Genomic DNA, 11,843 nt, shown 5'->3' with positions numbered 1-11,843 from the left:
GACATCATCCAGTTGAAAAGCCCAGTGCCTGTCACTCATTTCCCTTTTCCTCTTCCCCCGCCAATGCTTGTCACTGGAGCACCTTCTGCGAGTTGTCCTGCACAATGCGCTCAGGCGCGCGCTGCGAAGCAGGCAAATAGCCAGCCCCATGTACCCTGTTTTCCCCTTTGACGATGCAGCGCCAAACTCGTTGAGGCTTTTTTTAAGTGAGGAACCACACAATGCGCCAGGGCGATCCACTGTCTCGGGCCGATGAGCAGCAACAAGCCACTAAAGATTGGATGCTTACTGGGTGCTGTAAGGCTTTTCGAGCCCCTTGTTGCGCGTTTTGTCAAGACGTTTCGAAAAGAACGGCCGAGTCGGCAGCGCCGGTAGTGCCGAACGTCACGAGATGAGTTTGTATAATAAGCAACAAATCTAGAAGGAAGAAAAAAAAAAGGTTAAACATGGCTCTGAAAGGGACGTTGGTCGGCGCCATCTAAAGGTGTGATGTAGTCTCGATTGAGAGATGCTATATCCGTACTCGGTAATCCGTACACTGTCGTAATAAGTTAGTAAACATGCTGCCTGGTCCAATCATATTTTGCATGTATTTATCAGTCGTGATCCACATCTCTCAAGCAAGACGCTGCAAGAGTGAGAATAGGGGGTAACAAGACTAACAGTAGACTAATTACACAAAAAGTTTCCACGAGCCCCCTGGGGATTTTGCCTGACAATACCATGTGCTGTCTATAGCACTCCATGGGGCTCCGGAGTCTCTAAACTAATTAGACCGAGCTCACACGGCCCTATTTTGCGAAAACGGTGGGAACCAACGAGGATAACTCCGGCCCATAACGGCAGAGCCGCACTCAATAGGTAATTTATAACGTGAGCCAGGGCCCAGCAGTGCCCAGCAACCACTAAAATTAAGTCACGGGACATGTACGATCGGGGCGGCAACGAACTGACTAGTTACGCCACTGTAAAAGTGGGCGCTCTACTGGACTGTATTTCTGGCGCGCAAGACTACCTAGAGACTCGGCGAATTTGTTGCTACTACCTTAATAGTGCAAGTCATGTCATCTTTGGAATTGCTGGTGTCGATTTCACGTCATCCCACGGCAAAAAGCCCGCGATTTCCAAGCCACAACATTGCTGTCCTTTTCAGACCATAGAAGCAAAGTTTCGCTGAGTTGTACGGATGGAGAGCGCCCGTGCCATGCGACCGAGCGAAGCGATGCAGTCTGGCAGGTAAGCTAAACTCATGATGCTCTGCAAAATCCAAATAATAATAGTTCAAGGCAGATATTGATGTCGTGCTTCTCTGGCTATCGAAAACATGCAAGATGGTGGCCAATTATTAGTAACGAATCGCAAGACGCCGACTTGCTAGCCCCTTTCCCCCGCATAACCCCGCGTTATGTCTACAATGTCATCGCAGCAGCTCTCAGGTATCTATTACCTTGCGAAGCCTAACCGAGACATCTTTCTGCTTTGCCCATTATTCATCGAAAATTCGAAATGTCATCAGCTACCGATTTGCCATTTGCCCTCAAGGACGCATCTCTTCTCAAGGACCGGTCCTATGTGAATGCCAAATGGGTAGAGGCCAAGTCGGGCAAACGCTTCAACGTCATTGACCCAGGCTCTGACAGGACCTGGGCATCGTGCCCGGACAATGGGCCCGAGGACGTGGAAGCAGCAGTCGAGGCGGCGTACGCAGCATTTCAAACATATCGCAAAGTCACCCCCCGCAAACGCGCACAGCTGCTCATTGCCTGGCACAAGCTGATTGACGAGCACAAGGATGACCTGGCTACCATCATGACCTGGGAGAGCGGCAAGCCTCTTGCGGAAGCTCAAGCCGAGGTTGCCTACGCACAGGGCTTCACTTGGTGGTTTGCCGGGGAGGCTGAGCGCATCCAGGGCTCAGTCAGCGTCCCGGCGGCGCCGAACCGCCGGGTCATGATTGTGAAGCAGCCCATTGGCGTTGCTGTTGCGCTGGTGCCTTGGAACTTTCCCATGGCCATGATTCTCCGCAAAGCAGGCGCCGCGTTTGCCGCCGGCTGCACCATGATTGTCAAGCCTTCGCCAGAGACGCCGCTGACCTGCCTGGCCCTGGCCGAGCTTGCCAGCCGCGCCGGATACGGCCCCGGGGTGTTCAACGTCTTGACGACTTCGCTCGCCAATACTCCTCCCTTGTCCGAAGCGCTTTGCCTGCACCCGAATGTGCGCAAAGTCACCTTTACCGGCAGTACGCGCGTCGGCAAGATTGTGGCTGGCCTTTGCGCGCGCAACCTGAAGAAGTGCACCCTAGAGCTCGGTGGAAACTGCCCATTCATCGTATTCGATGATGCCAACTTGGACCAGGCCCTGGAACAGTTGATGGCTCTCAAGTGGCGGCATGCAGGCCAGGCATGCATCACCGCCAACCGTCTCTACGTGCAGTCCAGCATTTACGAAAAGTTTACAAAGATGCTGGTGGACAAGACAAAGGGCCTCGTGGTTGGCCATGGATCCAAGGACGGCACGACCATGGGCCCGGTGACTATTCCCAATGGCATCAAAAAGGCAGAAGCGCAGGTATCCGATGCGCTCAATCTCGGAGCGAGCCTCGTTCTTGGAAGTGGTAAAGGCAGCCTCAAGGACGGCACAGGCAATGGCAAAGGCGTGGGCGGCTACTTTATGGAGCCCACGATTCTCACGGGAATGACAAAGGACATGCTGATGACGCGCGAAGAGACGTTTGCGCCAGTCTGCGGACTCTATTCGTTTGATACGGAAGAAGAGGTTACACAGTGGGCCAATGACACAAGCATGGGTTTGGCAAGTTATGCCTTTACCAAAAACATGGATCGGGTGTTTCGCCTGTCCGAGAATCTCGAAGCTGGCATGATTGGTGTGGTAAGTGACAACTTGCAGAATTCAAGACTACGTTCAGCATCGCTAACGAAAAAGACAGAATACTGGCAACAGCTCTGCCGCAGAAAGCCCTTTTGGTGGAATCAAGGAATCTGGCTATGGAAAGGAGAGCGGTAAAGATGTCGCCGTCAACGAGTACCTTGTTGCAAAGACGGTGACCATTACACTCGAGGGTCATTTTTAAAGTAGAGTTCTGCGAGACTTTGCTCAATCTATACCTTTGTAACCGGGTGTTCCTGCCTCATGTAAGCAGTTTTTGAAAGATTCCAATATGAAGCTTTAGCCTCGAACGGATTAGTCTACGCCCTGTCGTCTTAGTGGCGCGCGCCCTTGAGCGACGACGCTGACGACAAACATGTTGGCAATAAATACAGCCAGCCAGCTGTCGAACAGGCTGAGAGAAAAAAAAAAGAAGAGAAGGGAATCGACATATGAAGAAGAAGACCCTTGATTCATTCCGTCAACATGGCGACATCTATTCCCGAGTCATTCAAAGCCATCGCAGATACTTGGGCACCTCACCTGGTCGCCAATGTGAACGGACAGCACATCAAGATTGCCAAGATTGACGGTTCATTCGTCTTTCACTCGCACCCCGACTCTGACGAACTCTTTTACGTCTTATCAGGCCGCCTCACCATCAAGTTTGAGGAGGGCTGTGAAGCCATCACCATGGAGGCTGGCGACATGTATGTTGTGCGCAAGGGCGTTCGCCACTGCCCAGTCGCAGATGATGCGCAAATTATGCTCATCGAGGCTGCCAATACGGTCAATACTGGCGATGCGCCAGTATCTGAGCGTACCAGGGATGTCAGCACGAGATGTTTAAGAATAGACTGATATTTCTGCGGGGAAAAAGCAAAGTTTTACTGTTGATTCGAGGCAGTTGAGTTGAAGAGGGGAGTCTGCATATCTTGTTGCGTTATATCCAAAGTCACAAACATTGTCATTCCTATATCTGCGTCACTCGCACGAACTACTGGTTCAATAGATGAGGTTTTTACAAAGCGTCCAGGCACGCCGTTTCTCCCAACCATGCTTCTTGCAATGTATTTTGTGACAAGGCTCCTCGACACATACCACCTCGTCAAGGCTGTTTCCACCGTCGTCAAGGCTGTTTCCACCGTCGTCAAGGCTGTTTCCACCAACCCAGGCGCGACGGCATGACAGAGCACGCAGCGCAACGACCAGACGTCGGTCTGAGGGCGTTGGTCCTGACAGCGCAAGTCGGGAAGACACCGTACACACTGCTTGCTGCCACAAAAAACGCGCGAATGGACTGCTGACTAGCAAACGTTGACAAAGTGAGCCGCTCCTCTGGGCAGAAATGGCCAGCCTGACCCATCTGGGAACGCGGCGGTGAGGTTGACGATCATGGTTCTCACTCATCCCAGCGGCTGTCCAGCGTCAAGGTCGTTCATATGAACCCTTGGGATATTGACACGGCATTGACCAGGATGGTTCCGGAAGGGCCTTGTGTGCCGACAAAGACGGCCGAATTCTTAAGATCGAGTCGGCACTTTCCACGTCATGGGTTCAAGCCGACGGTAATACGGTACAACTAGGACGTTTTTTTCCCCTGCTCGCGAAAAAAATGGTTGAATGGCGGCGTGGAGAGCCTCGGGGCGGCGCGCGAACGAGAACCACTTTTGCCCCCCCCTCACGGCCAAAGCTCAGGAAGTAATGGCCCGACCAATTGGAGCTGGCTGGCCCCTGTCACAACGGCGAGACGGCTGCTCAGCCCGAAAATCAGCTCGAGATATTGTGCACACTTGGTGGTGGTGTCGATGTGCAAGGTTCGCACTGAGGCATGCGCCGTTTTCATCTCAAGTATGCCATGTTGTGGCGGTGGTAGGGCTGATGTGAGTCGAGCGAAATCGGCGCTGGAGTACGGATACTAATGATTAGTGTGAGTAAGCCCATTGGCATTTTAATTGACAAGCCACTCGGAGCCTTGAATATCAGATATCAGTTATCCCAACAAACTTCTCGAACCATGGAGAGAGGTAGCCACACGCAGATCAGTGCGCGCTGAATAGGTTCACCGAACCCATTACTGAGGTTTGATATAAGCAACCTTGTAGATATCAACTGATCAGCAGGTCACTTTGAACATGGGAAGGTGGATAGCCGAATCCGAAATTCCCCCCAGTTACCCCCAGTAGGCGTCGACGCCACGCCGGATATAGTGGTCCTCTCTATTTAGCAAAACTGAGATGAGAGTCGTGGCTGAGAAATCTTGCAGCTGCAAATCTCGCAGCAACCCTTTGTAATGTAGTTACAAAAACTGCCACGGATTCAAATGCACGGGCAGCATGAAAGAAAGTGCAAAGTACCCAATCAGTCGAGGGAGACACGGCCGAAAGTAGGCCAAGCAAGGGCCGGCGGTTGCCGGCTCATGTCTCTCTCTCTCCCCTTTCTCTTCCCCCCCCATTTCTCCCCCGCAAAGCATGTTACCCTTTTCGAGCTGGGCAGGAATAAGCTGCAGCATCAAATGATCACGCTCCGCACGCCACGGGTACCCGGGTCTGTGGGGGAGACTACTACTTTGAACGTCAAATTCTCCCCGCTGGAATTACGCTCTCCTTTGCCATGGCTAGTTAGCAAAGTTGAGTCCTCGTATGGACATCATGGGGAAGAGGGGCAGGTATTACCTCGAAATATTGAGTCCTCTTTCAAAGAACACACATACATGGTTTGCGTTGCGACGGTGCCGGCCGACAGCCGATAGCCGTTGACACCCACCAAAACCCATCGACAAGGGCTTCGGTAAAGTCGTTTTCGGGCTACTTCATGTAAAGTGGTAAATATGCTTGCCAAGATATGTTACCTGAACTATTGCCAAGGGGAGTAGCACAAGCGGCGTTGGCCGAGGAGACAATTACTCGGCCTTCGTCTTGTGTCTATATAAACCCGCGACAAAAGTCTCGTCACTTATCATGGTGGTATTCATCTTCTCGACTCGGTAGCAAGACCTCTTGTTTTTACATCATCATCATCATCATCCTCTTCTTCTTCTTCTTCTTCTCAAAATCATGAAGCTGGCCTACTTTTCTTCTCTTCTCCCCCTTGCCCTGGCGGCTCCGGCCAGCGTTGTTGACCCGCGCGAACCCAAGGAGGACATCACGGACCGCTACCTGTTTTCCACGCCCCTCCCCACGTTCCTCGAGTATCGGGAAAAGGAGAACCCAGACTCGCTTGACTGGACCTCTGATGGCTGCACGCATGCCTCCAACAACCCCTTTGGCTTTCCCTTTGAGCCCGCCTGCCAGCGCCATGACTTTGGCTATCGCAACTACCAGGCTCAGACCCGATTTGAGTCTGACAGCCGGTATCGTATCGATCTAAACTTTTATAATGAGTAAGAAAATATAATCTCCCTTTCCTCTCCGAGAAGTGTTTTCCTCTCCGAGAAGTGTTTTGACAACAATGTTTTTGCGTGGGCGGGGCTAACGTTGATTCAGTATGATATTCCAGTGCACTGATGTTTCGGCCCTGCGCTCATGCCATGGCCTTGCCGACGTCTACTATGCTGGCGTGCGCATGTTTGGTGGTTTCGCTAAACGCGACGAGATGGGTGCCGTCGTGGCCTCTGCTACAGATCCCAAAGAGTCTGCAGAGGATCTCATTGCTGTATACTACACTGCTCTCCAGGAATACCACCAGGCTGTCAAGGCGGACCAAGCCGACGGCCTCCTGCCTCGGCTATAAGCCATATCTGGTTCAGCACGGATACGAGATTGTGGATCAAAGAGATATATGAATATACGAATATATATATATATAACTGTTTATACTGTACTATAGCTTCTACTGCCGTTCTTGTTCGTCTAAAATATCCAGAGTCAATTCGTTATACCGCGAAACCACCAGAGTTCTTCTGCCTTGGCTCCCCTCCCGCTTCAAAGGTTCCATTCGCTAGAAGCTTGAGAGCCTGTGCCGTACTCTGACCCGGGGCTACCCAAGTGACGTTGTGACCGAGCGACTTCATAAACGCCGTTGTCGAATTATCATATGCGTACTCAAACGTCACTTGATTTGGCTGGAGCTGGTCGTGGAGGCGCGGCTGCTTCAGCGACTCCGCGGCGCCCATGCCCTGATCGAGCATGTGCACGACGAGCTGAATCGTTGCAGTCGTGATGCGGCTGCCACCTGCAGATCCGCAAGCAAAATACAGCTTGCCCTCGGGTGTCTCGGCAATGACGGGAGAAATAGACGACAGGGGCCTCTTGCCCGGGCGGACATAGTTTTGGGGGCTCGGCCTGTACCCAAAAGCATTGCTGGAGCCCGGGATACTGAAATCATTCATTTCGTTATTCATCAGCACGCCAGTCTCGGGCACCAAGACGCGCGAGCCAAAGAGCGTGTTGATTGTCGTGGTCAAGGACACTGCCATGCCGCTGGCGTCGGCCGCTACAATGTGCGATGTGCCAGGTGTATCGAGAGACTCGATGCCTTGTGGGTTATAGTATGCAACCTCTTCCGTTTTGGTGTCGGAGATTCTTGCGCGAATCTCGGCGCCGGTACGCGAAGCCACCATGGCAGCCGTGTAGTTGGACAGTCCATCGATAAAGGACGGATCGCCCAGCTTTGTGCGCTGGCCATATGCAAAGCGAATCGCCTCGTCGAGACGGTGCGTAGAAATGTTGACCGTCTCTGGTTGGAAAAATTCGTCATAGCCACTCACGGTGTTCAGCGCGCTCAGTGCAACCGGGCCGCTGGACGGCGCATTTGTGCTCGTCAGCTTGTGCCCGCGATACATGATGTGAAGCGGTTGGCGATGCGCAATCGTGTAATCTTCGAGGTCTTTTAGCGTCATTGTCCCATTTTGAGCGCCAAGCGCCCTGATTGTTGCACGGGCAATCGCGCCAGTGTAAAAAGCATCCGCGCCCTCACTGGCAATCGTCTCGAGAGTGTCGGCATAGCGCTTGCGAGTGATTGTCTCTCCAAGCCCTAGTAGCTTGCCGTTGGGAGCGAAATCAACGGCCCAGTTTGGATCCTCGACGAGGAATTGATTTCTAGGAGTCTGTTTGATATAACTCACGAGATCTTGGTCAACTGGGAAGCCACATCTCGCAATCCTGATCGCTGGCGCCATGACTGTGGCCCAGTCCAGTACGCCATACTTTTTGTGCACGTATTCAAGACCTCGTAGCTCTCCCGGAATTCCGCTATTACAGTCAGTACCACGTTTTCACCTGACAGGCAAACTATGTACCTTGCCAAGCCGCCATACAGACTGGCATCTGTATTGTTCTTGTACATTTCCTGAAACGCTGCTGCTGGCGCCGTCTCTCGAAAATCGACGAATTCGTAATGGCCATTCTTGTCTCTCAGGAGCATAAAGCCACCGCCACCAATCCCGCTGTGGTACATGGCCACGGTGCCCACGCAGAATACGGTGCCGACGAGGGCGTCGACGGCGTTGCCGCCCTCTTTGATGAGCTGCGTGCCAATGCCGCTGCAAATGGCATTTTCAGACGAGACGGCGCCACGATTCGCGGCGTCGGGCTGTGGCGGTGGCGCTGGGCAAGAAGAACCCGGGGCCGCAAACGACACAGTCGATAGCCAGCCACAAATCAGGGCGGCATGAGTTGAAACGAACTTCATGGCAGACAGAGGTTGTGGTGGTGTAAGTTGCTGGGGGGGGGGGGGGGGGGGGACTGCAGCGAAAGAACGGTTGACCAGTGGGCGCCCAACAGAAAGAATGAAGAGGGGAAGATGGGCTGCCTCTTTTTTTTTAAGACATCTGACGGCCCTCAGCTTATCATTTATTATGCCCTAGTTAGCACGACTAGCTATTCTCAAAAAGCGAGCGCCCGCACTGGCCAGCACTTGATCGTGGTCATCATCGCTATCTACCTACCTTGCTACCCCGCCAACGCACGGCATAGCGCCGAGCTAGATTAAGCCTCTAACTCGTTACCAAGTAGTTTAGGCGAAAGATCCTGGTAGCTTAATGCGGGGGTTGCATCTGGGGAAGAATAATAGCAAGCGAGGTCCCGTTGATATTGTACGAATTAGTCGGCTGCAAAAGGTCCGGGGTCGGATCGTGAGGCACGCTATTCCTCTGAGGGAAATTGCTAGCATGAGCAGTTACTTGAATATCCAAGACATGATAGCCCTTGGTCTCATCAGCGCACAATTTGACATTGAGAGCACTGGCGAACATTAGCCAGCGGCAAACAACCCCATCAGTAAATTCCATTCTCCTGCGGCCGCCCATAGCGCATCGGCGCCTCCCGCACCTCCAGACTATAGCAATCGCAATACATGGCATTTTGTTTCTCCGACAGCTCGCGCATATCAAAAGCCCTGCCCTGCATCGATGCTGTGTGCATTTACGCTCAAAGAATGCCCCATCTGCGGATGCCCGCCGCCGAGTCTCGGCCGCCACGCCTAGACTTTTCCCCTCCTTTTCCTCCCCGAAACAGACGCAGCAGCACCACACATCTCATCCAAGTCGACGTCGATCAGCTCTCCATCCCCAGCGAATACAAAGCACCGCACCGCGCGCAGATTGTGCAGTAGAAAAAGTGCAGGTTCCCCGCGCCCGTGACGTAGTCGCCCAGCTCTGCGAATGGTTCGAAGGGGAGAGAGGAGTAGAAAGTCGTGGGTTGGCGACGCGGGCCGCACGTGCATGTAGCCCCAATCTTGTGGCAGAAGGAGTGCAGTTGCATCGGTAGTTAGATGTGCTGCACGCCGCGGGGGTGCCGGCATCTGTTTGCTCCGGATGTGCGGCTGGTTCAGGTGCAGAATGTATGGTGGATTGCGCCGCAGTGGCAGGACCCTGCCATGCCTGTGTAGAGGGTGCGCGTCTGTTCAAGTTGCGGCATTGTATGTCCAACAATGCGAGACAAGGTTTGAGATTGTTTTGAGCCTGGTGCGGTATTGTAGATAGTTATGCTATACATACGGCCAAGGGTTGGCACTGGTGTAGTATTAACCACGAGTGAGTGTATAGATGCGGGGTAATCGCGGCTGACTAGATGGAGGCAACTCACGGTCAACGAGGCATTTCGCCTGACAAAATTCTACTAGACTTTTTATATTCATATTATATATAACGCGGATTACTGGCGTCCGTCCATCGTGCTTGTTAGACAGGCGTAACTCGCCGTCCACCTGCGGCCTTGGTAGGCGGAGGAGAACCAGGTAGTAATTCGACTAGACTCAGAATCATGATAAAAAAAAAAAAAAAAAAAATAAGATGGCGACTGTTTCCGCCTTTTATTCTCTCATAATAAGAAGCCTGACTTTTAGCTAGTCCCAGTCTCGGCTATGGATGCAATAATGTCCCTTGTTGCATGGCGTGGCGGCATTATTGGCTCCAAAACTGCAGTTGTCCCCCAGCCCTTGATAACTATGATTTGATGCATGTGCAAACTCACAGCTCGTTCACAAGGTGGATATATTATTACGCGCAGCCCAGGTAGTCAAACGAGCCCATCTCCTTTGCTCACTCTTTCTGTATCTATTTTAAAAACCCCCCTTTCCCAGGCGCTCATACATTATAACATCATCACAAACAAGAAAAAGATGCCATTCTCCGACGCCACTGTCCAAAGCCTAAAGAAGATTCTGGGCAACGCCGTCAACTTGGAAAATGGCGGCGTCCCTGGCATCAGCGCCGTCGTCTTTGACAAGGCCGGCAACGAGCTTCTCGTCCACTCCGCCGGCACTGTCGGAGCGTCCTCCACCGAGCCTCTGACGCCCGAGCATGTCTTTTGGATAGCTTCGTGCACCAAGATTGTTACGGCCCTCAGCGTCATGCAGCTCGTCGAGCGCGGCAGCCTGTCGATCGACGACAGCGAGCAGCTCGAGACTCTCTGCCCGGAGCTCAAGGACGTGCAGGTCTTGCGCGACGACGGCACGCTGGAGCCGAAGCGGAAGAGCATCACAATGCGGATGCTCTTGACGCACACGTCGGGGTTCGGGTACTCGTTCTTTAGCGAGAAGCTGCGCAACTATCATTACCCCGCAGGCATTGATGAGTTTTCTGGCCGAGTCGAGGACGTCAAGATGCCTCTCCTCTTTCAGCCTGGAGAGGGCTGGCAATATGGGGCAAGTCATTACGAGGAGGCAGTATGTCAACGAAAAATCTAACAGTCACCCATAGGTTGGCGTCGACTGGGCAGGCATTGCCCTGGAACGTTTCACTGGCGTCTCCCTGGACGAGTACATCCAGACTCATATTTGCAAGCCACTGGGCCTAGGGAGCGTAAAGTTTGTCTTGACGCCGGAAATGAAGGCCAAAGTTGTGCACATGCATTATCGTGACCCTAGTGGCGTAGTTCACCCACGCGACCACCTGTACCGCCAAGCACTCGTGGTGGAAACCAAAGAAGAACAAGCCAAGCTCTTCAACAGCGGAGGTGCCGGCCTATTCGCCAAGCCGCAAGAGTACTGCCGTGCGTCCTCCCAACTCCCTCTTTCCCCCCTCATTCCATTCTAACTCGCAATTACTCCTGCTGACCCTTGTACGCAGGCATCCTCGCCGCGCTCCTCAACGACGGCACATGCCCCACCACCGGCGTCCAGCTCGTGTCAACAAGCACCGTAGCCGACATGTTTACGAACCAGATTCCGCAGTTTCCGCAGTTTGGCCAGCAGGGCATCGTGGCGTCCAAGCCCGAGCTCACCAACTCTCTGCCTGCCCTCTACCCGACCGCGGCCGACGACGACGCGACGCAGGGCTGGGGGCTCTCGCTCATGCTCAACGGCGGCGCTACGGGTCGCTCCCCGGCGACGGGGTGGTGGGCGGGCATTGCGAACCTCTTTTGGTGGGTTGATCGGGAGCGCGGCGTCGGCGGCATGGTGTGCGCGCAGGTGCTCCCGTTTGGCGACGCCAAGGTCATGGAGACGTGGTTCGCGCTGGAGACGGCAGTCTATGCGGCGCTGCAAGAGGCCAAGTAAATGATGAATGTATGGTATGG

General features: G+C 53.3%; 5 protein-coding genes across 5 annotated transcripts; 4 read left to right on the top strand and 1 right to left on the bottom strand.

Annotated features, from left to right (window-relative positions):
* Positions 1–1,506: 1,506 nt before the first annotated feature.
* On the top strand, positions 1,507–3,091 carry BBA_06335 (succinate-semialdehyde dehydrogenase, putative; the record flags this gene model as incomplete). The annotated part of the gene is made up of 2 exons (XM_008601432.1): positions 1,507–2,889; positions 2,948–3,091. 2 exons carry the CDS (start codon positions 1,507–1,509, stop codon positions 3,089–3,091), a joined length of 1,527 nt encoding a protein of 508 aa, XP_008599654.1.
* A 281-nt stretch (positions 3,092–3,372) lies between these two features.
* Positions 3,373–4,074, top strand: BBA_06334 (cupin 2 barrel domain protein; the record flags this gene model as incomplete). The annotated part of the gene is made up of 2 exons (XM_008601431.1): positions 3,373–3,596; positions 3,972–4,074. The coding sequence occupies 2 exons, from the start codon at positions 3,373–3,375 to the stop codon at positions 4,072–4,074; spliced, it is 327 nt and encodes a 108-aa protein (XP_008599653.1).
* A 1,868-nt stretch (positions 4,075–5,942) lies between these two features.
* On the top strand, positions 5,943–6,618 carry BBA_06333 (phospholipase A2; the record flags this gene model as incomplete). The annotated part of the gene is made up of 2 exons (XM_008601430.1): positions 5,943–6,268; positions 6,372–6,618. 2 exons carry the CDS (start codon positions 5,943–5,945, stop codon positions 6,616–6,618), a joined length of 573 nt encoding a protein of 190 aa, XP_008599652.1.
* Positions 6,619–6,760: 142 nt separating this feature from the next.
* On the bottom strand, positions 6,761–8,517 carry BBA_06332 (gamma-glutamyltranspeptidase; the record flags this gene model as incomplete). The annotated part of the gene is made up of 2 exons (XM_008601429.1): positions 6,761–8,078; positions 8,126–8,517. The coding sequence occupies 2 exons, from the start codon at positions 8,515–8,517 to the stop codon at positions 6,761–6,763; spliced, it is 1,710 nt and encodes a 569-aa protein (XP_008599651.1).
* A 1,929-nt stretch (positions 8,518–10,446) lies between these two features.
* Positions 10,447–11,823, top strand: BBA_06331 (beta-lactamase family protein; the record flags this gene model as incomplete). Its single annotated transcript, XM_008601428.1, has 3 exons — positions 10,447–10,992; positions 11,027–11,318; positions 11,396–11,823. 3 exons carry the CDS (start codon positions 10,447–10,449, stop codon positions 11,821–11,823), a joined length of 1,266 nt encoding a protein of 421 aa, XP_008599650.1.
* Between the last annotated feature and the right edge of the window lie 20 nt (positions 11,824–11,843).

This window comes from Beauveria bassiana, assembly GCF_000280675.1.
Source record: "Beauveria bassiana ARSEF 2860 unplaced genomic scaffold BBA_S00018, whole genome shotgun sequence".
Lineage (NCBI taxonomy): Eukaryota > Fungi > Ascomycota > Sordariomycetes > Hypocreales > Cordycipitaceae > Beauveria > Beauveria bassiana.
This window is presented reverse-complemented; position numbering and strand designations above follow the sequence as displayed.